The sequence below is a fragment of the Alosa pseudoharengus genome, unplaced genomic scaffold, assembly GCF_046254945.1.
Source record: "Alosa pseudoharengus isolate Yale_2024_CS ecotype anadromous, Long Island Sound unplaced genomic scaffold, YU_APseudo_1.1 YU_APseudo_1.1_scf_16, whole genome shotgun sequence".
Lineage (NCBI taxonomy): Eukaryota > Metazoa > Chordata > Actinopteri > Clupeiformes > Clupeidae > Alosa > Alosa pseudoharengus.
This window is the reverse complement of record NW_027468630.1, coordinates 3,617,351-3,643,795: the sequence shown is the minus strand read 5'-3', so window position 1 is coordinate 3,643,795 and position 26,445 is coordinate 3,617,351. Positions and strand designations below refer to the sequence as shown.

Below are 26,445 nucleotides of genomic sequence, written 5' to 3'. Positions count from 1 at the left end.
ATTTGTGTGTGTGTGTGTGTGTGTTCTAACGTTTACAGTACTGGTCTGATTTAGTTCAGATTTTCATACAAGGTAGAAGACCTCAGTGCTCAAACTTGACTATCTGGATCCAGGTGTTTTTGTTGTTGTTGTTGTTTTTGCTTCAGTCCTTACAGTTCCAAATTAATTCATTTGGGGAGCAAATGTGCTATAACACGGTAACAAATGCACATTCAGCTGCAAAGGAATTTTATTTGATTTATTCTTTTAAAACTCTCCGGCTAATTTTTACACATGAGGTCTAAGAAATTAAATGCATCTCATGTATGGATCCCTAAGAGCAGTATGTGTGTCTGTTTACTTTGGCCAAATGATTCCATTATGTGACTTTACCTGACAAACGCTCATGTATGGATCCCTAAGAGCAGTATGTGTGTCTGTTTACTTTGGCCACATGATTCCATGACTTTACCTGACAAACGCTCATGTATGGATCCCTAAGAGCAGTATGTCTGTTTACTTTGGCCAGATGATTCCATGACTTTACCTGACAAACGCTTATGGAAAGGAATACTGCAGAGTGCACAGTAGTGTTTTTATAATCTGCACATATAGAATTTGAAGATGGCCCTGCTACTTTTAAAGGCATCATATTACATAAGAATATTAAAAACATACATCCTGTCAGTTGGCATGGCATGTTTTAATAAAGGGCTTTCAGGGTATTCATTCACTGGAAAACCCAGAATGCACAGAATGCAGAATGCATGGTCAATATCTATCACCTTTCTCCCTTTGACATGGTCTTCCGAATCTCTCCAGACTGCTTGAGCAACACCTCTGGAATTCTCACTCCCAAAAAGCAAAATAAATATGAAAATGTGATAGCATGGTGAGATATGGTAAGTATACTGTTTCAGTGATGAATGCACATGGATCTCTCTATGAATGGTGTTATGGTTCACCCACACTTAATTCCTTTTGTTAATAGATTCTACATTACAGTGCACAGCAAGATAAGCACAGTCTTGTGTCTTTAGCACCATTAAAGTTTCATCTGTTTCATTTTTTCTTCTCCCCCCCACGCCTCTCCGGAAACGGACATCTGCTCTTGAGTTCTGCAGTTCTGGCTCTCCGCCCGGTCCCCCGTTCCGGCTCTGCCTGAGCCTCTCAGGGCAGCTTGGGGCGCTCCATCTTCAGGTAGGGCTCGGTGCTGTCCGGGTCGCGGTGGTGCTGCTTGGGGCGCTCCATCTTCAGGTAGGGCTCGGTGCTGTCTGAGTCGCTGTGGTGCTTCTTGTCGCGCGCCTGCTCCCCCTTGCTGCAACGGGTCCAGGAGGGAGAGCGCATGTAGCCTCCCCGGTGGAGAACTGGGTGCTGGTGACCTGGAACAGGAAGGGAATCGGAGGTCAGAGGTCAGAGGAGAAGAGCTTGTCCTTGACCTTATTTACTGTGGCACATGCATATGCATATATGTATACGTATATGTGTACTATATATAATGCACAATGATGCTTTTATGTTGCTTTTTTGTCTGTCCTCCTGTCTTATGGTACAGTGTCCTTGGGTGACTTGAAAGGTGCTTTAAATAAAATGTATTATTATTATTATAAATATTAATATTAATATTAGAGAGAGTTAATAGTGTCCTTATTGTGTTCTCATAGGTAGTCACCAAGAACAACATAGGATGGCCATCTTATATGGGTGGAAAAACATCTCTGGATTAGACTACATGCCTTCCTATCATAACACACTTTCTTCTCTGCCTCGTTTGCAGTTCTGCTATATTTGAAACTGAAGCGGCAAAGCAGTTCAAAAATATGACAGAAATTAGAGGCGTTTAGAAGTTCTTACATCTACCTGTGTCAGAGCTGACTTCACTGCCTGTAGTGTGATCATACGGTGAAGAATGTGCATCTGTACTGTGTGAAGTGTTTGACTGTGTGGTTGTGTGTGTGTGTGTGTGTGTGTGTGTGTGTGTGTGTGTATGCACTGAGCACTAAGTAGAAGACTGATGGCTCTGGATAAGGAGGCCAGTGAGGTAACGACTGGCGGAAGTGAAGGTGCAATCTGGTTTGATTTTTCTTTGTTATAATGATTACTGTGCCTGAAGCCATCCATATGTTGCACTGTGCTGTGCATTTCTCCATCATCAATCCTGCTGATGGGAATAAGTACCTAATCAGATGATTAGGAGAAGACAAATGGCTGCCTATTTCTCCCTAGTCACACTCATTTATTCCCCAGTGGTTTTGGTGCTGAAAATAGACGTGTGTGTGTGTGGGTGTGTGTGTGTGTGTGATTACTTTCTCTCCACTCTGTGTGACAATCTGTCTGATTTTATCTAAATGTGTGATGTTTTCACACACAGCCTTTGTGTGTGTGTGTGTGTGTGTGTGTGTGTGTGTAAGTGCAAAAAGAAAAAAAATACTTCATCACCAGTTTCTTGGCAGTTAGGCTGGCTTTTCAGATATATATATATATTTTTTTTTAAGATGAAATATTTAATCAGTTTTGAATTACAGTCTGGAAATTTGGTCAGGGTGACAATGATTGCTAACACTGCAAAATGAGAGAAACTGTTCTTTTTTCTTCCTCTTTCTGTCTCTCTCACACGCAAACAAACACACACATTCTCACTTTTAACATAATAAATACAGCTACATAATACATACAGAATGTATACTAACAGGAAAAAATATTTCCATTGTGGTCGTTCCATATTGTATCCTACCACCAGGTGGCGCCTTCATACACCTTTACAGATAAAAGACCATAGCTCAAAACTAAAACCATGATTACAGAATTTAATACACCCCAAGGCCGTAGCAGAGTCAACATAGGGGGGACCAAACATCCCATACAAATTTAGAAACAGATGGAGTGATATCCCTGCTGAAAAAAACAGCCTGACCAGCTAAAGGTGGTTTGCTGGTTGACCAGCTTGTTTGACCACCCTATGATGGTTGACCTGCTAGACCAGCGAAACTCTTGCGAAAACATACCTTCAGCTGGTTTTCCCAGCTTATGATGGTAATTTTGCTTCAGCTGGTTTTGCTTGTTGTACCACCTCAAGGTGGTAATTTTAGCTGGTGTTGCTGGTCTATAGTGCTGGTTTAACTGGCCATGCCAGCTTATGTTGGTCATTCTAGCAAACCAGCATGACCAGCTTGACAGGCTGGTCACCAGCATGACCATCTTGCACCAGCTGTATCCCACAAGACAGGCTGGTCACACCAGCATGACCAGCTTCCTCAGATGGTCACGCCAGAATATCCAGCTGGTGGCCCAACCAGCTACACCAGCAAAGACCAGCAAGAGCTGGAAGAAAACCAGCAAAGACCAGCTAAAACCAGCTACCAGCATAAATTGGTTTCTAGCTGTTTTTTTCAGCAGGGATGTTTATATGTATTTTATTTCTACAATAGTGTCTAATTGTAGCCTATTAAATAGCCTTTTTCTTCCCCTATTTGTGTTAAGTCCAGGTATAATGGGCAAACTTTAGCAAATAGATTTTTTTTTTATTATTTAACAAATTTGTGTGTGCAACATTTGCATGTTTGCTTGGCTTTCTTGGCTTCTAATTTTGCCTGTGACGGAGTGCAGTCAATATGGCTGAGTATGCGCTCTGACTGCCAAACCAATGAGCCTGGCTCTTAAGCACTGCGCTGAAACGGCAGGTTTGCCACTGTGGAGACCCAGGTTTGAGGCCAGGTGAGGTGACAGCTCTCTCCCTTTGACACATATGGTGTCAGAAGTGGGATGGCTTGCCGTGACGCCATCAGAGGCTGCTATAGCATCATCTCTTGGAGCAGTTGCATGTCTCTGTTGCTGAGATGGTTTTGGGCGTCAAGATGTCACGTATGATGTACGTATGTTGGAGCATCACGTGCATGAAGGTTCATCTGACATTTCAGTTGGATTGCCTGAGGCTTTTTGAACAGGCAAAACCTTCCATGACACCAAGGGGTAAGCAGCCGGGGCAGCCGTGGCCCACTGGTTAGCACTCTGGACTCGTAACCAGAGGGTTGCCGGTTCGAGCCCCGACCAGTGGGCCACGGCTGAAGTGCCCTTGAGCAAGGCACCTAACCCCTCACTGCTCCCCGAGTGCCGCCGTTGTAGCAGGCAGCTCACTGCGCCGGGATTAGTGTGTTCTTCACCTCACTGTGTGTTCACTGTGTGCTGTGTGTGTTTCACTAATTCACCGATTGGGTTAAATGCAGAGACCAAATTCTCTCCAACCAACTCTCCTCTAACTCATGTTCCCCATTCTCATCTCATGAGCCCTCCTCTATCTCATGTTCCCCATTCTCATCTCATGAACTCTCCTCTATCTCATGTTCCCCATTCTCATCTCATGAGCCCTCCTCTATCTCATGTTCCCCATTCTTATCTCATGTTCCCCATTCTCATCTCATGAACTCTCCTCTATCTCATGTTCCCCATTCGCATCTCATGAACTCTCCTCTATCTCATGTTCCCCATTCTCATCTCATGAGCCCTCCTCTATCTCATGTTCCCCATTCTCATCTCATGAACTCTCCTCTATCTCATGTTCCCCATTCTCATCTCATGAGCCCTCCTCTATCTCATGTTCCCCATTCTCATCTCATCTCACGTCTGCAGTGCTGCAAGGCTCTCATACATGCTCAACTCCCATTTAGCTCATTACTAGACACAACTCACTGGCCGCTAAACTGCATTACATCTTTTATTCTTTATGCATGGCCCTACAGTGCCATAGTAACAAGCAAGGAATTTGTGAATTTGTGTGCCCTTTGCTTCTGGTTTAGTGTCGTTATCATGGCCTGTTTTCTACTAAAGGCCATCCCCATAAATCTCAGATGTGTGCTGTGTGTGTTTCACTAATTCACCGATTGGGTTAAATGCAGAGACCAAATTCTCTCCAACCAACTCTCCTCTAACTCATGTTCCCCATTCTCATCTCATGAGCCCTCCTCTATCTCATGTTCCCCATTCTCATCTCATGAACTCTCCTCTATCTCATGTTCCCCATTCTCATCTCATGAGCCCTCCTCTATCTCATGTTCCCCATTCTTATCTCATGTTCCCCATTCTCATCTCATGAACTCTCCTCTATCTCATGTTCCCCATTCGCATCTCATGAACTCTCCTCTATCTCATGTTCCCCATTCTCATCTCATGAGCCCTCCTCTATCTCATGTTCCCCATTCTCATCTCATGAACTCTCCTCTATCTCATGTTCCCCATTCTCATCTCATGAGCCCTCCTCTATCTCATGTTCCCCATTCTCATCTCATCTCACGTCTGCAGTGCTGCAAGGCTCTCATACATGCTCAACTCCCATTTAGCTCATTACTAGACACAACTCACTGGCCGCTAAACTGCATTACATCTTTTATTCTTTATGCATGGCCCTACAGTGCCATAGTAACAAGCAAGGAATTTGTGAATTTGTGTGCCCTTTGCTTCTGGTTTAGTGTCGTTATCATGGCCTGTTTTCTACTAAAGGCCATCCCCATAAATCTCAGAGTGTGTCATGGATTCCCCTGTTGAGCCGTACCGCACTCCTCCCTCGTCCTCTCCAGTGCCGTGATATTGATCTCCAGAGATGGATGGGGCCTCAGCTCCATTTTAATGAGAAGGACAACAACTTGTTCAGCTCGCCGAGAGACCTTGAACTCGTCACCGGCTGCCTCCAAGCAACAAAGCCTTCCGTGGGCTTCATCTAATTATTTCTCTCTCTGTGACCATCCGGCGATCCTGCATGGTGCGATCGTGTGTGTGTGTGTGTGTGTGTGTGTGTGGTTTGGCATGCTTGCTCCATAACTCCAGTTGGTCTGGTTGTGAGCTCAGTAGCGGCGAGCGGCGAGTCTGGCAGACAGAGCTGGCTGGCACCGTGCGGCACGGCGGGGTGCGTTGCGGCGTCACGCTCCATCTGATTGACAGACGCATGAATATGGATGCGAAGGCAGCAGCTGTGTCTCAGCGGGATTCTGACAGCCTCAGATCACACCATCAGAGGCCCGGCGCCTCCCCCAGACGGTCAGTGCTGCTGACCCACCCTGAATAGAAAGAGCCCCTCCGACTTTCTCTCCTCTCTGTGTGGCAATCGGTCTGATTTCATCTAGAGACTGTCTTTGGATGTACCTGATAGACTGATTGTTACTGTAAAAAAAATATTGTTATGCTGTTTTGCTTGTGCTTTGGCAACACTGTACCTACAGTCATTCTAATAAAGCAACCTTGAATTGAATTGACTTTATCAGCACTCTCCCTGCTCACTTGCCAAACCCCATTGCAATAGACAATAGTTGTACTAACTCAATGTTTTGCCAAGCACTCAGTGCATGTACATGGATTTATTGATCTATACAGCACAGAAAGAAAGATTTCAAATAAATGGTGGAATCTTGAAATAAAGGTCATGTACCAGGAGCTCATAGCTCAACTCTCAATTTCTTGTCACAACAAATATCCATTAGTAGCTACAGAATGCTAAACTTCAATACTCAAAAAAGTCTAGATTGGCCAAAAACTAAACCTTGAAGACAAAAGGGCATAGTACAAAACTAAACACCATTACTTTGTTTAATACCACTCATATATCACACAACCAAGGCATGAACAGCTATTATTAAGTTTGTTTTGTTTTTTTCACCTTGTTTTGGGTGTAATATAAATTTGGTTCTTACACAGACTGAGGCAAAAACTCCAACAGCTCTGTTTGAAAAGAGTTTGGCTTAAATCATTTCGTATCCATTATTCACAGCAAATGTTCCCATCGAATTGACACAGAACAACACAGAACAAAACACAAGTTCTCTCTCTGTCTCTCGCTCTACCCTAGCTTGTGGTTGACTACATGATAAGGTAATGTCAATCTCTGATGTCACGTCACCTGGCCCTGATGACATTAGTGTGTTCCAGGGCTTGTGGTGATTAGAAAGGCTGGGCTGGAAGCACAGCGTAGCCCTGGAGATTTAGAGAATGCAGAATACAACAGCTGGGAGTTCTGCACCTCATTTCAGATTTTTTTGCATGAAGAATTGAGATGACTTAAGTTCAAGAAACAGCTGAATGAAACACACACACACACACACCACAGTGTCTCTCTCGCACTCTCTCTCTCTCTTTCTCTTTGTGTCTGTCTAATTCATATTACAGTGTTCACTTTCCCCTCTCAAATTTTTTTTTTTTTTGCTTTGCTTTTGCAAAACATGACGGCGCTGAATACAAAGGGAGAGTTTGAGCAAACAGTCTCAGGAGTGTGTGAGGTGTCTCAGGAGTGTGTGAGGTGTCTCAGGAGTGTGTGAGGTGTGCTGACCAGCACAGCTGCAGAACAGCAGGAAGCTGTCAGCCTTTGTCAGCTCGGCTGGGTAGTGGCGTCCACACACTGAGCCACGCACCTGCTTCTTTGTCACTGTCCTCTGTATTAGTCAAGGGCATGTTTTCATACACCCCACTCATTAAAAGGCACCTTTTAAAACCATTATGTACCCACAACTTAAGTCGAGAGAGAGAGAGAGAGAGAGAGAAGGCCGTAGTCATGATGTCAACATTGGGGGTGGGGTGGGGTGGGGGACCAAATCTTTGGTGGGGTCTGGGGGACCCCCAAACTGAATTTCAATACATTTCCTACCATGCACAAATATTATTAAAAATCACAAACAAGTCATTAGTCAAGTCAGTCAATTAGGGTATTCCAAACTTTTGACGGATATAGGCACGGATGGATTATAAACCCCTGGGCACAGATGCAATCTCTCTCGCTCTCTCTAGACTTAGGTTACTCTCTCTGGAACCATCACTAGGTTACTAATCTGTGCTCAAAAGGCAGCATAATTTTTCCGGACTTGTGAGAGCTTCAGAGAGCACAAAACTATGTAGAACAGCAAAGCCCAAGGGGGAAGCCCCTGCTCTGGATGCCTGTTTTTGGCTGCAGCCTCTCTGATTGCCTCTGACACTGAGCAACCCCCCCACGCTATACTCTCGTTTTCTGCAGGAGACGCTATTAGCGCGGCCCTAAATGATTCGTGGAAGCTTATATTAAAGGAGGAAAACATGGCGGGGAAGGAGGAGAGATTTGTTCAGGCGCGGCTGTGGTGAGAGTGCCAGCTCTCTCCTCACCCCAGCTGAATATGGACGCTATTAAAGAGTGCTGCATTAGCGGAGTGAGATAGTGCAGGGTCTGGGTCTTGCAGATGGCTAATGGGTGTCATAACTCAAGGCTTCAGGACAGATCTGGTGAAATGAGGGGCAGCTGATATCCATGGTAGTCTGAGGATTAAATGCAAACGATAGGGAAAGCTTCAGGAGAAGTAAATGGCTGTTTGCTTTAGGTATGGGCTTAGGATACACAATTCAGCGTGGTTGTACATTATATGCTTTATACATTAGATAGAAGCTAATTTTTTTCAGTGCAGTTGGGGATGTCAATGTTTTCAAGGCAGGGTTGGTGGCTCTTTTATACAGCTTGGTAGTTTCTGACAAAAAACTCTGCACTGCCTCTTTAAGCAGGCTAAGTGAATATAAAACAGGATGGGGATGGTGGGTGTGAGGGAGGGTGGGTAATTCCGATTAAGCTGAGGATGATTACACATTGTCTCTGCGTGTCTAGAATGGCCAATGGTTGACTCACCAAGGCTCTCGTGCTCTCTACTCTGAGGCCAGTCACACAGAGCAATTATGTGCATGATGAGGCAATGACATCGGTCAAATACTACTGGACACAGCAGCTAGCCTCAGAAAAAGGAAGAAAATTCAACTCGCCTATACAATGATGTATGGGGGTAAAATTAAACTTCCTTCCCACAAATGCTCCCAACTTTATAGTGTAGCTATTTTTGGTCCTTACATTCTCCCCTACCTCCACTACGACGACCATTTTTCCAGAGAACAGAGAGTGAGGCATGGTAATCACGTTCACACACTGCCCATCCGCTGCCAGTGGTCTTAAATCTACCCTCAATAGCTGGGCATGGTGCGAGGTTTGGCCCCTTGTAAAACTAATGGGAGTTTTATTGTCTGATCATCTATATAGCACCACCAGCAGTAGCAGCAGCGGCTGGTTTATATATGGGCAGTAAGGTGCGGGCCAGGCTGGTTTATATATGGGCAGTAAGGTGCGGGCCAGGCTGGTTTATATATGGGCAGTAAGGTGCGGGCCAGGCTGGTTTATATATGGGCAGTAAGGTGCGGGCCAGGCTGGTTTATATATGGGCAGTAAGGTGCTGGTCTGCTGTCACAGTGATAATGCTCACTAAGACCGCAGGGACCCATTCATTAATTTAGAGAGTATTTAAAGCCTTCTGCTGCCAGCACTGCTGGTTGTGGCATGACACGACAGTAGGTCACACCGCACAGACCCACTGACAGGGACTTCATTATAGGGGTGGAGAGAGGGGTCAAAGGGCTGGGAGGCCAATTAAAGAGGCGGCGACCTGACACTCCAACAGCAATGGACAAGGGGGCAACTGCAGGAGATGGCAATGACAGTGTTTGTGTATGTGTGTGTGTGTGTGTGGGTGTCTGTGCGTGTGTATATGTGTGTGTGTGTGTGTGTGTGTGTGTGGCAGTGTGTGTGTGTGTGTGTGTGTGTGTGGTGTGTGTGTATATGTGTGTGTGTGTGTGTGTTTGTGTGCATGTGTGTGTGTGTGTGTGTGTGTGTGTGTGTGTGTGCTCAGCAGAAGGGAGGAGTTCAGACAGTTGAGGGTCAAAGGATGCAGAGACAGGGCTGCATGCAAGCTAGCGTATTCTCGCCTGGTGACAGGCGTCTCCATGGCGGTCAGACCACGATCAGCACCATAAAACACACACACACACACACACACACACTCTCTCTCTCTCTCTCTCTCTCTCTCTCACACACACACACACACACACACACACACACAACCACAAACAACCATGGTTTAGAATGCGCAGCCTCTCACGGACATGAGGCGAGTGCCTGTGACATTTGACCCATGCAGGTTACAGTTCATGTTTCTGTCAGCAGAATTGAAAGCAGTGGGTGTGAAGGAGTCAGCCCTCATAGAGTCAGCTCTCAAATGGGAAGAAAATGGAGTGAGGTCATACTTTACAATCAGTGTTGAACAGACAATATCCTGCCAGGCCGGAGACAAATGAGTCCTATATGCAGTGTTGGCCTTTGCAGTTATAAATAAAATATAGGGTCCTCTTTGGCTCTGTTGACGAATTGAGCTGGGCTGCGGGCCAGTTATGTTGAATTGACATGTCCTTGATGGTAGGCTAATCTCAAGCACCCCTGTCCGATGCAGATGAGCTGCTTGCTGTTAGCGCAGCAGATTCTGTGTTTAAACATTGAGAGTGGGGAGGCAAAACAAGGTGACAGCAATTAGCCACTGATTCTCCATTTTGGCCTCTCCAGCTTTACCAGTCTCGGCTGGTCCGTAAAAACACAAAGCCCTATTCAGTAAAGACATACTTCAGTCTAGTGGTATTCTGTATCCTGAAAGAGAGCACTGCCTCTGAATTAGCACAAAAACAAGCTTCAAAAGAGGAGAGAAATATGCGCTATAAATTGCCGCCTAATGTTATTAAGATCCGTGCCACTGATTGAGCAAGCACTGTGCACTGACCTGGAGTAATCTCGCTGTTTAGGATTCTGAGCCATGGGTTGGCTATTTCGGCTTCTTTATTGCCTGGATTCAACAACTCCCTGACCCCTTAAAAGCGTGGTCTTTGCCATCATTATGTAAACAACAGGCATGACATCCTCCATCAGTCATGGCTAGGGTCCTGCACCATTAAGTCCAATCAAGAGCAAAAGGGCTAACGGACATACTGATACCCTTTAGTCTATTGTATTCATGTCTAATACCACAACTGTGAGGTAAGCTCTCAAATTTCATTATTCCATCACATCCTCCATGCCACATTCCAATATGCTTCTTATGAGGATAATCGAGAAGAGTCAAATTCTATCTTAAAATGCAGGGCTGCCAACTCACTTTTCAGTGAGATTTGGTGGGGCCAACCAAAATTTTGCTGCGGAAATTTTTGGCTCATTCAGCATTATACCATACAGTAAACAGTACAGTAAACAAAACGTACATCAGTGGTTCTCAGGTGTAAGGACCAGGCATGGACGGATTATGGAGTTTTGGGCCCCTGGCCCACATGTATTAAGGGCTCCCCACTAATTGTCGCATATGTGGAAGGGGGGTTTGGGGGTCCTCCCCCAGAATTTTTTTTCATTTGTTTGATCTGATTTCCTGTATTCTGGTGTATTTTGGTAGCTTAGAAATCTAGACACACACTAGCGGCAGCAAATTACATTTGCTTCCAGGGCTAGTCTAGCAACTCTCCATTGGCTTGTGAGCTCGAAAAATTAAACTTCTATCAGGCCAATCAAATCGTCTATAGAGTCGTTAGGGGGGCATAACATAATGATTGATGGCAGAGTTGCAACGGTTTGGCTTGAATTCCCTGTTTGGGGATGGCCAATACTAAATTCAATCAGATTCATAGCCTACATCCTGATGTGTTGATATTGAGGCAATGATTCCATGCAAAGGCTTGGGCTTCAGGGCCCTCTGACACCTTGGGCCCCTGGGTCGTGGCCCGGAAGGCCCGTGCAGTAATCCATCCCTGGGACCAGGGTCCCAGAGTTAAATGAACATTGGTATCAAAGGGATCTAGCCTACTACTAGGACCATGGGCGTCGGAGGCATTGTGAAAGTGGGTGGGACATTTTTTTTTGACTAGATGCAATTTCCTGAATTCTGGTACATTTTAACAGGTTATTTAGATACTTCTATATAACAAAATAAAGCCAGCCTACGAAATTAATAAAAAGTAAATCATGCATAATTTAAAAATAACTCAATAGGCTACTTGGTTACGTTCAATGAACGCATGAAAGCGGATGGTTTGTTTGAAATCCCGACACTCTTTCAACTACATGAAACGTAATAGTGATCATCAAATAACTCCCCAGATTTCAGTGCCCATCAGTCCCAACATTTAACAATATAATCATATAAACAGTCCAAAAGTAAATTAAATATCAAACTAAACCGAAAATGTCATGCTTTTGAAGGCCTACCAGTATGCCGCTCCAAGAAACGCATGTCTCAAAATAAAAGAATACAATCCTGCCCCTAAAGGCCTGTACTTTGTCTTAAGACCGCGGCCATAATTTGAGGATTTATTATATCTAAGTAGACAAACTGGCTTCAGATATCCAACAGAGTGAATAGAGATTGTGCAGTCTTAGCTGTGGTTAGTGACGTGATGCTGTTAATGGGGAGTTTTACATAGCCTAGCGTAAACCTATAGGTTATTATTTATTTGGCGTACCTATAAGGCTTTTTACCTTATCAAAAGTGAGGGGGACGACTGATCTCTTCAACACTGCGGGGGATTTGGCGCTTGTCACTGTGTGTGTGACAGAAGAGGAATGGGAGAATGCGTGTAACAAAAAAAAAAAGTTTATGAGCGATTTATGCGCAAATGGGAGAATCCAATGAAAATGACAATGAAGCACTAAACAGATGCTGAAAACAGCACTGGTATTTCGCAGGGCAAAAGTGGGGGGGTCCAAACTAACAATTTTAAAAAGTGGGTGGGTGTTTTGTAAGAATTTAAGAAATGTTTGTATATTTTAACTTTTAAATGCATCAATCAGGTGCACTTTCAAAATAAATTCAGAGGTCAGACTTGCTTATTTTTATGGAAATATTTGTGCTGTAGCCTAAGCTATTTTGCACTTCAGAATTATAACCATGCACACACAGGTGGAATAGTTATGGTGATATTGCAATAAGTTCACAACCACAAAAACATATGCTACATTTCACAGTTCAGAAATGTTCAAAAATGTGTGTACATTTCAGCACTCTAATGAAATTATGCAGAAGTGGTAACCTGTGTTATTCAGCTAGTTTATTTAAGATAATATATTGGTCATTGTAATGGCCATAGCCTATAGCCTACATGCTATTCCTTTTTCAGGATGTACCCATATCTGCATGATGTGAATCAGTGGCGGAGCTAGGGGGTGGCTTAGGGGGCTTAAGCCCCGAATCTTTTTTCAAAAGCCCCGAATCTTTTTTTAGTGTTTTAAATTCCCGGCAACTCTTATTTCCAATATAACTTCCCCTCGGTTTCTCTATAAATGTCACAAAATGCTCTATTACTGAGGAAATATATCCCTTATTTTCGAAGCCCAATATTGAAAAATAATTTGACTTGCTACACGATTTATGCCAGGTCTCTCCGCTATGGTGATTTCAATGGTTAGATTCAGAGCCTTTATATGGCTCTGGTTAGATTGATTTGTTTAGATCCAGTGAAAATGCTGCCTTGACAACGCTACGTCATGGCTTCGGTGTTCCAAAAAGCCTCTGTCAGAAGTCTGTCACTTTTACAGTCTGTGATAAAACACTTTGTGTACATATTGTTGAAACGTTATGGATATTAGAACGTTTTTCAAAAGACAACCCAGCTCCGTTCAAGCAACAGCATCGCCCAGTGAACTGACTGATGGTGTTGTTTCAGGTTGGTGATTTCACGTTAAGAGCTTTCAGTCAGTTAGGCAGGCTAACGTTAGGCTACTTGGTTAGCTCCCTAAATGCTTAACGTTAACGTTAAATGTCCTCGTTTGTCGGCGAAAAGGCAAATCCAGTACTCTCATAGGCTAGCTAAGCCTACTGCAGAATAAAAAATTCCAGCTCCCAAAACAAAGTGATCCTCGTCTTGTAACAAATTAGGCTACACTGTTTTGAAATGTCAGAAAAACCCATTAACAGTTATCTGCCCATGTCAACTTTTCAGTGTCATATGTTGCACAAAAGAATGTTAACTGTTAGCCTACCTTAAAACCTTGTTGATATCCTATCCACCACCACAGATCTTATAATCCAAGAGTCCACATAAATATAAAAGTCATGTTATGTTGTTTTGGCTGCCTAACTAATTATTAACTAGAAAAAATCATTACAATGATATATTGAGAGGAAAGGGCCCTTTCCATAAGTGTGTTAATCAAGCACCATGCAGTCTGCATTCATAATCTAGGTGCTTGATTTTATGCACCTGTGTAAAGGGACCTGATGAAACCTATGAATAATCTTGCTAAATTACAAAATTAATATAATTTAGAAACGCCTATGTCAAGATGATAATGCATTCCTTCTAAAATACCCTTGTATCATGATGACTGGCCATACTGTAATTATATCATAATATTATGTATATTATAGTATAAGATATTCTATTATATTTGTCACACAGATGAGATCAGGGAAGAGGAAGAAGGAGAATAGCAATAATAAACAATAATGTCATATCAAACAATAGCCTAATGAAAATAAACAAATACTATAATATACAAACCATAAGAAACGCTTAATTAACTAAGTACATGCTAAACAGAACAGATATTGCCTCTTGAAAGACCCAAAACTATAATTTTACACAGTGTGCCAGTCAGATACCTTGAATCTGTTGAATGTTAGTTTCACATTTTTGAAGTCTCAATGTGTCCATTAGTTTACACAAAATTCACTAAAAGTCATTATTTAAGGGGTTATTTAAAAGCCTCGAATGTTTACAATGTCTGGCTCCGCCCCTGATGTGAATGTTTGCATATGGCTTATGTCAGGCTTTATATCAATATTTGTGTCTCGTTATTTGATTTTCTTCATATTTTTGCATTAATGTCACTAGGAAGCATGCCAATATAAATATATTCATTTATCTGTAATGGGATTGGCTGGAACCTGACAATATAAGAACCATGATAGTGGGATAATCTATGGCTGAGCAATTTACAAAAATGTATGTAGGCCTACTGACAAATAGTTTACATTAGAATACATTATAATTTCGCCCCAATGAGGCTATGTAGAAATGTGTTGCAATTTCAAAACCGGATTACTCAGGAACCACTTATTGCACAGAGGCATGTTTTATATCCTCGTCGTATTCAGTATACGGTTTGCTGTTTATTGTGATATTGGGTTTGCCACGTGTTGTGTGAAGGGTTACTGAAATATTAAACCGAGAGTAATGGGTGTGCACTGTGTGCAAAATGCAAATATGATTAGCCTAAATTGCACGTCGGTTCAATGTTAATTTTCTCGCGAACCATTTATCACAGCAACTTGGCGCTAATATCATTGGAAAGCTTAGATTCCGCACGTTCACCTGATGTGTGATATCATATGTATAGGTTTAGTTTAGTTGAACCTCATCTGCCAGGTATTTGACCTACCAGGTTGACACTTCAGCGTGAAAAATACTCAATAATACTCAAAGCATACCTGAAGCCGGGGAAATGCGGGGGGAATGCGCCTGGGACGACTTCTGAAGTAGCATCGCAAATTAGAGAAAATTTAGAAAATTCCACAGACAGGGGGTGCTCTTGAACCCTCTCACCGTCTCTGAAAGCATAAGCGTGGCTCAACAGGTAGATCTATAGATAGGCTAAACTCATTTTTCAGGCATCTGACCGACCGGGTTGACACATCAGCGTGAGAATTCGGGTGTGTGGCGTGTGAGTGTGTGAAACTAATCAAATGCGTGTGTCTCACGGCCAATGCGTGAGAGTTGGCACCTATGAAAATGCTTGTAACTGAACACAATCTAAGCAGTATTTAGATTTGTGTGTGTTGAGAGTGTGTTGCGACTGGCTAATTTGCACCACAGGAGACCACTAGACCACCTCTAGCACAGTCACGGCTAGGTGTGCCATATTCATAAGCAACCTTGTGTTTGCTAGGCTGCACTCACTTGCTGGGGACTCGTTGTGATTCTCCTCGTCAGAGTCGGCGAACACCTCGGCGAGCTCCTGGTCAGACATGTCCGTGAGCTCGGTCAGGTCCAGGAGGTCAAAGTGCACCTCCAGTGAGGACACGCTGCTGAGTGGCTCTGTGGAACACACAGGGGAGGTCAGGGGTCACCTACATGGCAACTACTCATCAGACTAACACTTAAATACTGTTATACTGACAGATTGAAGAACCATTAAATACTGTTATAGACTGACTCACGATTAAATACTGTTTTACTGATATTAGACTGAATATTGTGGTTGAGCAGTTATTAGCAGGGAAAGAGCCACCGTCTATGTTATTGTAATCACCTGATTATGTCAAGCAATACACAAACTTCAAAGTTCAAAAGCATTGGGAATACGGTTTCTTGCTGTAAAAGTAAAAAATAGCTCGGTTTACATTGTCTTTAACACACTGAGAAAAACTTGATTTCTTTTAGACAGTCAATTCAACATCAAACATGGCCATGTCACAATTTTATTTATATTCGCTCCACTTCTATTTACAAGGTTCATTTGAAGTGTTGTATCCCTGCTGTGCTGAAGGAAAAGAGTGAAGAGCTGGAAGGTGTAGGGTGTGTGTGTGTGTGTGTGTGTGTGTGTGTGTGTGTGCCTGGGAGCGCAGTGGGAGACATGTCAGGTCTGACTTGTGGAGTCCCCCAGTGAGTTTTTGCCCCCCAGACAGTGGAGGTTCAGCAGAGCTGCATGGCACACTTGGCCAAGACTTTCCCATAGAGCCGCCCCATAGCCGCCCCATAGCCGCCGCAGAGCCGCCCCATAGCCGTCGCAGAGCCGCCCCATAGCCGCCGCAGAGCCGCCCCATAGCCGCCCCATAGCCGCCGCAGAGCCGCCCCATAGCCCCCCATAGCCGCCGCAGAGCCGCCGCAGGCAGTGGCTCTTTCCCATAGCCGCAGGCAGTGGCTCTTTCAGCCAGAAACGGGGTTAGCAGGGCATCTGGAGCTGAGAGAGAGAGAGCGAGCTTGTGATGCCTTCATCTCAAGCTTATCTGTGTAATGGAGCTAATGATTCTTGGCATCTTAGTAGTATTTGGTAATTAATGCTAATATATTCATGTTGTGTATGTACTGTTTACCAAATAAAATAATAAAAATGGTGCTAACTGTACTGCTATTTTTTTTATATGCATGCTGGGTGTTCCAGATGGCACAGAGATTCAATGATATCACTGTATAGCCCACCTGCTGGGCTAGTGCTACAGAATGTTTTGGATATATTATACCCATGACGGGGGATCTAAGACTTACCAAACAGAGTAAGCACACATTTTTCCCAGGAAATGGTGATTTTGACAAACTCACTAGGGCGATGGGTGCTACTCAAAGTGTTATCTGTGAGCAAAATGGTTTGGAGTGAGACGGAAAATCACCGGAGGTTCTTTTTGCTGTTGTTTTTAAGCCACGACTCCTGTCATCAAACTCTATTCTGCATATTCTTATCTCCCCCCCCCCCCCCCCCTGTTGCTAATATGAGAGCGCTTTGAAGACACCCAGTCTGCTCTCCTCGAGCTCCTGCATTAGTAAAGATGGGAGACAGGCAGGCGGCCAGACGGGTGGTGGGCTGTTGCCTTTTGAAGTCTCCCCCTAATGAGCTGTCTCCTCCCCCCACACTCCACCCCTCGGGGGGGGGATTAGAGAGGAGGGGGAGGATGAACGCTTTTGCTCACCTTTCCTTTCGTTAATGTGCCCCGCCATTAATATGGTGACAACCCCACCCTTCATCTCCCTGTTAAGCTGAGCTTCTTCTGCTCAGCCTCTGGCAACACACAGCTATGCACGCACACACACACACACACACACACGCATGTGCACACACACACACACATACACACACACACACACACACACACACACACACACACACACAGAGACATACACACACACACAGACACACACACCTGCCCACACACAGACACACACACACACAGACACACACACACACACACTCACACACACACACTCTTGCGCACACACAAACTCAGACACATACAAATTCACCTCAGGCCCAGTGGTCACTCCAGGCTCCAGTGAAGGTCAGGGAGGCTGATTAGCATGTGATGCATTGCTCTTATAGCTGCTTTGGTGATTAGACATTAATTATGATGATGAGGATGTGAAAGCCCTTTGGCTCTGTGCTGGAGGCTGGCTGGTTTTCCCTTACAGCCTCTTGCAGCCTTCAGTGGCCTCTTAAATGCTCCAATGCATTCTTCAGCTGCACAATCTATTATATTTTCTCATGCACAGAGGCATGAAGTGGTCGTTTGCACTGCCGTGCCACCACATGCCACTCTTTCATCATAGCACGTACTGTAGAATGCAAGTACATAAAATAGTGACTTAAAAGGCTATTGCAACTAGAACAAGAGCAATTAGAACATATGTAATAATGATAGAAGGTTTTGGTTGTGTTACAGTGCTCTACTCAGTACTTGACACAGCAGTTAAATATAAAGGGTGGCAAGTATATGCCCTGTTGCCATGTAACCTTGATGCTTGAGTTTGAAAGTGTCTGGCTCAAGCCCAGGAGGTGTTCTGTTCTCTGACTGAAAAGCAGAATTGCACTCCTTTACTTCTTTCATCTTATAGCAACAACCTCATACATCCTCCATCATTCTAAAACATATTGTGACAAATAATTTCCCTTTGTTCTGATAAGAATCTGTGTCAAGCAGAATGACTGCTTCCACAGAACAACCACAAGGATTAGTTCCACGAGCCATCCCCCATCATGCTTCATACAACAGCCTCATACAGTGTTCCTCCTCATAAGGCATGTGACCATCCCTGGGAAGATGGAGAGGGCCACTCCTTCTATTGTCTCTGTTCCATGTGAGCCCCACGTAGTCAGTGTGCAGCTGGAGGGTGGGGAGATCAGGAGGCCCTCAGCGGCAGAGCTCCCCTGGGAGACAGGAAAATGCCCGCCTACGGCTCTCCGTCTACTCAGCTCAGAGGCTCCCGTTGACAGTGAGGGTGGATGGGAGGAAGAAAAAGTAGGAGAGGGAGGGAAAGAAAGAGAGAGAGGGAAGAGAAGGAAAAAGAGAGAGAGAGAGAGGGAGAGAGAGGGGAAGAGACAGAGCAGGTGCAAGTGCCAGAAATGAAATGGGGAGCAAAAGACAGAAAGGCTGTGTGGCGATGGATCAACACAAACCTTACATGCTTGAAATATTCCTCCTCCTGCGGTCTGTCTGTCTACTCAATCCCTACTCTCTTTTGTTTATCGTTTGACCCTTCTTCCACCCCTCCTTTCCCACCCCACTGCTCTCTGAATTATTGATCAGTAACACATTTTCCCTTGCAGCTATATCTGAGTTATGGAGAGAGACCACAGCCCCCTTTGAAAATATGATGAAATGTAAACTAACATGATCTGGACCAAAAACCCACTGTTGTCTGTCACTCTAAAACCCCCGTTTTCATAGCGGCAAATGCGGTCATTTTTTTCATAGCGGTCCATTTGTTCTAATGCGAAGCTTTGTCAACTGAAATGACCGCACCACTGGCATCAGCTTCACAAGCAGTCCTCCTTCTTCATGCCAATAACAGTCACTGTTCAATCACAGGTCTGGAGGCGTGGGGTGGCTATTGCGCTGCCAGAACCATGGGCTGGCAAGACGCAGTAATCCAGTGGTTGCTCTAAGCTATGAGCTGCTCTCCGGTTGAAAAGAACCTACCGAGCTGGCACAGAAAGCCTGTGCCAGCCATGATGGGTGGGGGGTGGGGAGGGGAGAGGAGGGTAGATTGTGAGTATAGTGAGCCTAGCTGGAGGGGGGGGTAGCATAATGAGAAGAAAACCAAAGGAGAACATAGAGGAGAAGGAGGAACCTTGTTGAATTAATATGGCTGCCACACAATTATTTTGAAAGTAGTGGCTCCAGTTTTGAGTTATCCTGGGCGGTTTCACTGACAATTACTGTCATGACAAAGTCCTGAGACTGCCTCCACCAATATGGAGTTCGGACGGTCAGTAATAAGCTAATAATGAGCCAAATGGGGTTGTAGGACAAAAAGACTCCAGACTTGATAGTTAAATAATAGAGGAGTTATTCAAAGGTCGAAACTGTGTGTGTGTGTGTGTGTCTGTCTGTCAGTCTGTTTTGTCTGTGTCTGGAGAGAGAGAGAGAGAGAGAGAGAGAAATCTATATCCAGGGTAGAGGGCTTCATAATGGGCTCCATAGTAGTATATAATTTGCCCCTGTTCTTCTGCAAACTAGAGAACTCTAAAAACGATAAAACTAGCGAAGTCCAGTATAACTGCCTGCATATAAGATGACATTTTCTGGAGCACAAGAGGGGACCTCAGGCACATGGGAGCCACTGCTATTCAAGAGAAAGAGTTTATTCTCAAGAAACAAATATGAAATGTAACCGGAAAAAAATGTGCACTGTCACCTCGCATTCTTTAAAAGGGAACAGTAATGTGCTTATGAACCTGAATGAATTAGCTGGTGTGTTAACATCTCTCTGCTTTCCTCCCACAGCACCATCAGCTTGAGGCATATTCTGGTGCTGACGGGGGTCTTAGCATGTGTGAACTCTGTGATTTAGCGATGAGCACAGGCTCTGCACTCTCTTCTGTCTTCTGAATGTTTGTGCAGAAGCCCTGCTAGATAATGGCTGCCTTGTGTGCTATGTGTCTTTGGTCTCGGCAGCATCCCAGTGACAAGAGAGGGCTTCTGCTGCTCGACACAATCACGCCTTTGAGCCCCCTGAGCCGGGTGGCTGAGCTAGAGAGAGAGAGAGAGAGAGACAGACAGAGAGAGAGAGAGAGAGAGAGAGACAGAGAGAGAGAGAGAGAGAGACAGACAGACAGACAGAGAGAGGACAGTCGGTGCAGTCTGTCCTGCAGGACTTTTGGATGCACCCCGTTTTTGCTCTGTGAATGACTCACCCCTCAGGAGGGAGGCCGACCTCTCTCTGATTTGGTGTGAGAACATTGCATCCCGGCCTTTGACAAACCATGTGCCAGACACACCATGTCACAGGGAAGACAAATGCTTATATTAGTTGAATGGGGAATTGGAAAGCGACTGGATCGCCAGAGGCTCACATCATGAAACCTTGACGCAGAACATTTTCTGTCTCGAAGGTTGTCAAAGTTTTCCTCCATTTTTCAGCCAGTACGTTCCTTAAAGAGAAACTATGCAGTATTGCCAATTTCTCTGCTGTTTTCTTGTTTTTTGCTTCTTTTTCGCTGGCTCTGTCATGACGAATGTCTGAGAAACTTCATCGCTACCTTGTTCTAGCCAGTGCCTGGCGTGTATGTATTTAAATGCAGTAAAGCAATTTGTTACGCTCGTTATACTTCCCAACACTGAGGCCGTCGGCCCGCCGGCCCAAAGTTGCAAGGGTGGTTTTTCCGCTCACAGGCGCTAGGGGGAAGCGAGACGGCCACCATTCAACCCGAAAAAAGTCACATAACCATTCCAATGACTCCGAAGCTGTTAAGTTAAGGTAAATTAAGCTAAAAAACCTGCATAGTTCGCCTTTAACCGTCAAGGCTCATGTTAGACAAAACCAGTAAATAATGAGAACAACATACTATTTTCTCCCTTTTAATTGTGGTGATACAATTGTGTGTGTGTGTGTGTGTGTGTGTGTGTGTGTGTGTGTACGGCAAAGAACAGCACAAAGATGGATCTACATTCATTAATCTTACACTAAACACAAAGGACTCAACCTGGGCTAAAGTACTACGTCCTGTGGGCTAAAGTACTACGTCCTGTGGGCTCTGCATCCTTTGCAAATGTGAGCAGACACTGAGGGACATCTCCCTTCCAACAACCATGACTCAGCTATAATAAAGATCAACCATGACTCAGCTATAATAAAGATCAACCATGACTCAGCTATAATAAAGATCAACACCTTCTGACGCTCCTGCCCGCCACCCCCAACACCAACCCCCCATCAACGCCCCTTAATCTTTTATCCCCATCGGCCCAGGATCCTAGGTCTAATGACTCACGTCTTCTCTCGGTGACATGCAGAAGGCTTGAGTTGTGTCCGAGGAGGCCTCCCTCCTCAGCCCCAGAGGGATGCTGGGATGGCTCTTTGGACAGGTCCCCTGAGCTGGAGGGCTTCAGCAGCTTCTGGATGTCTTTGTTGGATTCTGTCAAAGGCAAAGCGATGTCAGCCCATTCACTCCACTGTGATTTGCCTAGTCCCTTCATCTATATCGATGCCATAAATCTGTCAGGCTACATCCCTAGGCCAAAATGTGCAATGCTGGACCTATGACAGGTCTGCTGCAGTCGCAAAGTGGAAAAAAAGGCAAGAAGTTCTGAGTTAATATGGATTCCATCTTAGATTTAAAGCCTTGTAATTAACAATGTGCTCTCTCCCACTCACTGCAACCAGTCTTCCACACATATGTCACACATCTATTCTGGTATGAAGTCACTTCAAGGTAACTTTTTACTGTGACAACATACAAATAAACCCTCACCTTGTTGCCTCTGCCAACAGGACATACTGGACTATTAACTTTATGAATTATGGATTACTTATGTAAGAGCGGTGTTATCTATTAATTGTGGGCCATATGGCACCGTCATAAAATGCTTTCATTACTCTTTCAAAGGAATACAATAGAAGAATTGATATCTATGGTGTCAATGTTCAATGCCATTTAGCACTAAGAATGTATCCAGTTAGTCATAAACTGACAAAAAGAGTCACAATCTACTCGATCAACAACGTTACATAATATCAAGTTTTCAAGTCAGTGTCACATCAGAATGAGTTTGAAGCTGTAGAAGTGTTCATTTTGTTCCTTTAATTCCTTTTGTAAAAGAAACGTTTAACTGTAAAACTGTAGACAGTTTTAAATCTAAAAGGCCAAACTGTTCTCAGATGCCTTCTGCTAACTGATCAAATGCCCTCCCTGTTATCACTGAGTTACAAATTCTGAATCTGTCTTTTAATTATTCTATTATTTTATGTTCTTTTTAACTATGTACTTTACGTTTCAAACTATGTTTTAAACATTGCCCTTTTATGCTTTTATTTATGATTACTCTTTGCTTTTGTTTATGTAAAGCACATTGAATGACCCCTGTGTTATGTGCTATGTGAAATGTGCTATATAAATAAATGGTTACACTTTACTTGACAGTATCAACGTTTTTTAGGATTTAGGGTTAGGATTAGGGTTAGGGTTAGGTTTAGGGTTAGGGTTAGGGTTAGGGTTAGGTTGAGGGTTAGGAGTTAGAGTTCATGTGTTCATGATAGTGTCATGTCACTCTTATGTCAATACTGTCAAGTAAAGTGTTACCAAATAAACTTGACTTTACTTGACTAGTGTCCTGCCTGTATAAATGAAGGCTAAACACACAAAGATCTAAATGATTGTCTTTTTTATTCAGCGAATGCACATACATGCACATGCACACAGACAAATCCATACACTCTTTAAGAAATGCCTGGCCCAAATTAGCTATGCAGGCTGCTGAAATGACCATTCAAGAAACGATAGAAGCTGTTTGGATCAGGTTTTTGTTTTTATTGCACTACTTAGCTGTTGAGGCGTTACTACAACAGAATGTCATGTCAAAGGCATTCCTAAGCTGGGTGTTGGCTATGGCTATCTGTGCTTATGTGTAAGTTAATGCTCTTAAAGCTCAGGGTATTCCTATCGAATTATATGCTCACCTCAGTTTGCTACTACATTACATACCCCTCTGAAAGTAGGCATATTCAGTTTTGTGAAATGATACAAAGAATGTAGCCTAGTAAATTTTCAACAAGGTAGTTCTGATCTGAACACTTTTTATTATTCAGTAGGCTACTAAAACAAATTGCTCATCACTTTTTAAGGAGTTTATATTCATCCATTTCATAGTCTTTGAATGAATGATGAAAAGGTCTGATGAAAGACACAATTTTAGTGAATTATAATTGTTCAGAATGAATGATTAGCATTAACATGTCAACCTATTAACATTCCTGGTTCACAGCATCACACATATCTCCAGAACACATCTCAAACGAGATCGAGGATTGCCTCTGAGGACCACAGGATGAGATGTGCTTGTCTGGATTTGGAGCTGATAGCTTTTTAAGGAGGCTAACTGATTGCTGGAGGAGGCTGTGTGGAGCTGGATGCTGTTTATTTGGTAGAGGAGAGGCAGAGTTGGCATCCAGTTTAGAGAAATGTAGAACAGCTGGTTCAGCTATTGCATAGACTCACACTTTGGAGATAAACAACTCTGCATGTGACTCTCCATGAGCAGGCACAGGATTTGTCCACATCTGTGTTGATCAATAACAGGAGGGATCGCAGGGAAAACAAAACTAATGTGATTCTGTCTCTTGTGTTCTTATCAATATCTCACATATACATAGACCACGCAAAGATCCGAATGAGTTCATCTCTTTCTACTATATAACAAGGCACATTTACAGAGATATAGACACAAGGCCAATGCACATACAGCCAGATCTTTTACAAGCTTTCTAAAATGAACTACTTTGTCTCTGCGAGTGGTGTTAGCAGTGAACTGGAATCACAACAACATTTTCTGCCAATCCAATCAAACACCCTTCACTCTCCACCAGTTTGGCTGACCATTCAGAAGTTGCTCATTCTATCACTATTCTTCCACCATCCCTGATCTTCTCTGTTAGGCAGTGCCAAAACAAGGAGAAATTTACTAAAGAACATTACTGAAAACAGTATATAAATTCCAAAATAATATAAATACTGTCCTGTTCTTACAGGGAATCAAACTTAAAAGTACAATGAATGTAGAAAACAAAGGAGTCTCAATGCACAGAGGGTGCAAAGATCACTGGGTAAGTATTGATTCATTCATGGAGCTGTAATCAAAACAGACAAAGGAAGAAAGCAAGCCTTGCTTGTTCCTCTAATTAGCCAAGCAGTCATGGATGGCTTCGCACTGGAGAACTCTCGTCCACCATGGTGCTTCATCCATTTTGTTGAAGTCTTTATGCAAAAGGTTTATCTGTGTTAAACTACTTGGTATGCATCTTGATCTGGATTTGAATCAATATTGTTTTCATACTTGCATTAAAAAATGTATTACATCACATGATGCGGGTGCTCTCTGATCCCAGGTGACAAGCTGTCTATGATGGCATGTATCCGTGGCTGAGGATCAGCACACCTGCTTAGTAAAGTCGTGTGATGGAGCCGGGAGCTCAGCGGTTCATTTCTGCAGCAGCTCCCTCAGTCGATGCCCCCCTGCTGAGTTAAGTAACCGCCTTGAACTCACAGTGTGCAGTCAGCCGAGACCCTCCTACCCTGACTATACATCTGCTTGCTATCCCCATGTGAGAATATGGTCAGCAAGGACGTTGTGCAAACATTATGGGAGGGCATCATTAGAGTGGGGGGGGCTTCCCCCAGCACCTTCCCCAGAAAAATGAAACAACAAAATGATCTTAAATTGGGCATATTCAAAGACTATGGACAAATTATTTTAAAATCAAAAAGATATTAATCCAAAAATGAATTAATGCCCACCTTAGTGGGCACAACTCCACTGATGGTCTGTCTGAGACGACATCTGTGAGCTCCATCAGGCCCTGATGGGTCTCCTTGTTAGAAATCAGTATCAGACAAAGAATATAATATGTGTACCCTCTGAGCAATAGCAGTCTGCGGTCTGTGGTGGCAGGTTGTGACTGGCACGGACTGATTTGATCTTTCAAAGACTTCTCTTTCAGGCTATCTCTGCCATTGTGCGCAGCATTCCTGTGTGCCTCTCTCTGAATCAGCCCTTTCTGGTTCATGCCACCTCTGTAATTGCATCAATTACATGTAACAGCACCTTACTCCCACTTAACCTCTCTGCTCAATAAAATCAATCAGAAGCCTCACAGACCAGGAGCGACAGGAATTTGTAGTTAGCCTCACGCTGTGACAGCACTTTTGTTGGCTTGATCACCTGCTTTACATGCAGACGATAAATGCTTTTTGTTTTTTGTCTGGAAAATCATTTTGAAAGAAAACATCTGGATAGCATTTTTATTATACAAAGGAGTGGAGCAATGGAGTGATATCATTGAAATCAGTAAACTCTGCCTTTCCTCTTTGAACATACACTGTTAAATCACCCATGTGCCTCTCTTTACCTTACATATGCCTCTCTTTACCTTACACCCCACGCTTATCACCTCCAATAGAACTTTCACAGCAATGATGCCGTATAGACCACACTACAGTCAAACCACTTTTTTCTGCACTGCATGCATATATCAGCAAAATTGTTCAAAGAAAAAGTCTTTAGCCATTTTTTGAGAGCACAAACATATTTTGAGAGCACAAACATAAAAGCAGCTGGCCGGTGCTTACCTGGACTCACTGCCCCTCCCTGCGCCTCCATTCAGCCGAGCGGAGAGCACCGAACTGCTCACCAGAGCAGCAGCATGAGAGTGAACGCAGCACGCAGATAGAGTGAAAGAGAGGGAGAGAAAAGGAGAGGGAGAGGCAGAGAGAGTGAGAGGGAGGTTAGAGAAAGAGAGAAGGGAGTAAGAGTAACACCCCCTCCGACTGCTCCTGTTCCTTTGTTTGTTTGTTGTGTTTTGGATGTTGCTCTTTCTCTCTCCCTCACGGGTCATCTGTTATCTGCCTCAGTGGTTGGTGATCATGATCCCCTTTAGTCCTTCATGCAATCAGCCTGAGGATGCACTGCACACCGT

General features: G+C 43.8%; 1 protein-coding gene across 1 annotated transcript; it reads right to left on the bottom strand.

Moving 5' to 3' along the window:
* Positions 1–493: 493 nt before the first annotated feature.
* Positions 494–26,445, bottom strand: LOC143126127 (dysbindin domain-containing protein 1-like). Its single transcript, XM_076288036.1, has 4 exons — positions 26,099–26,445; positions 21,749–21,892; positions 15,724–15,861; positions 494–1,361 (listed from the first exon to the last, which is right to left on the bottom strand). The coding sequence occupies exons 1-4, from the start codon at positions 26,127–26,129 to the stop codon at positions 1,150–1,152; spliced, it is 525 nt and encodes a 174-aa protein (XP_076144151.1). The 5' UTR covers positions 26,130–26,445; the 3' UTR covers positions 494–1,149.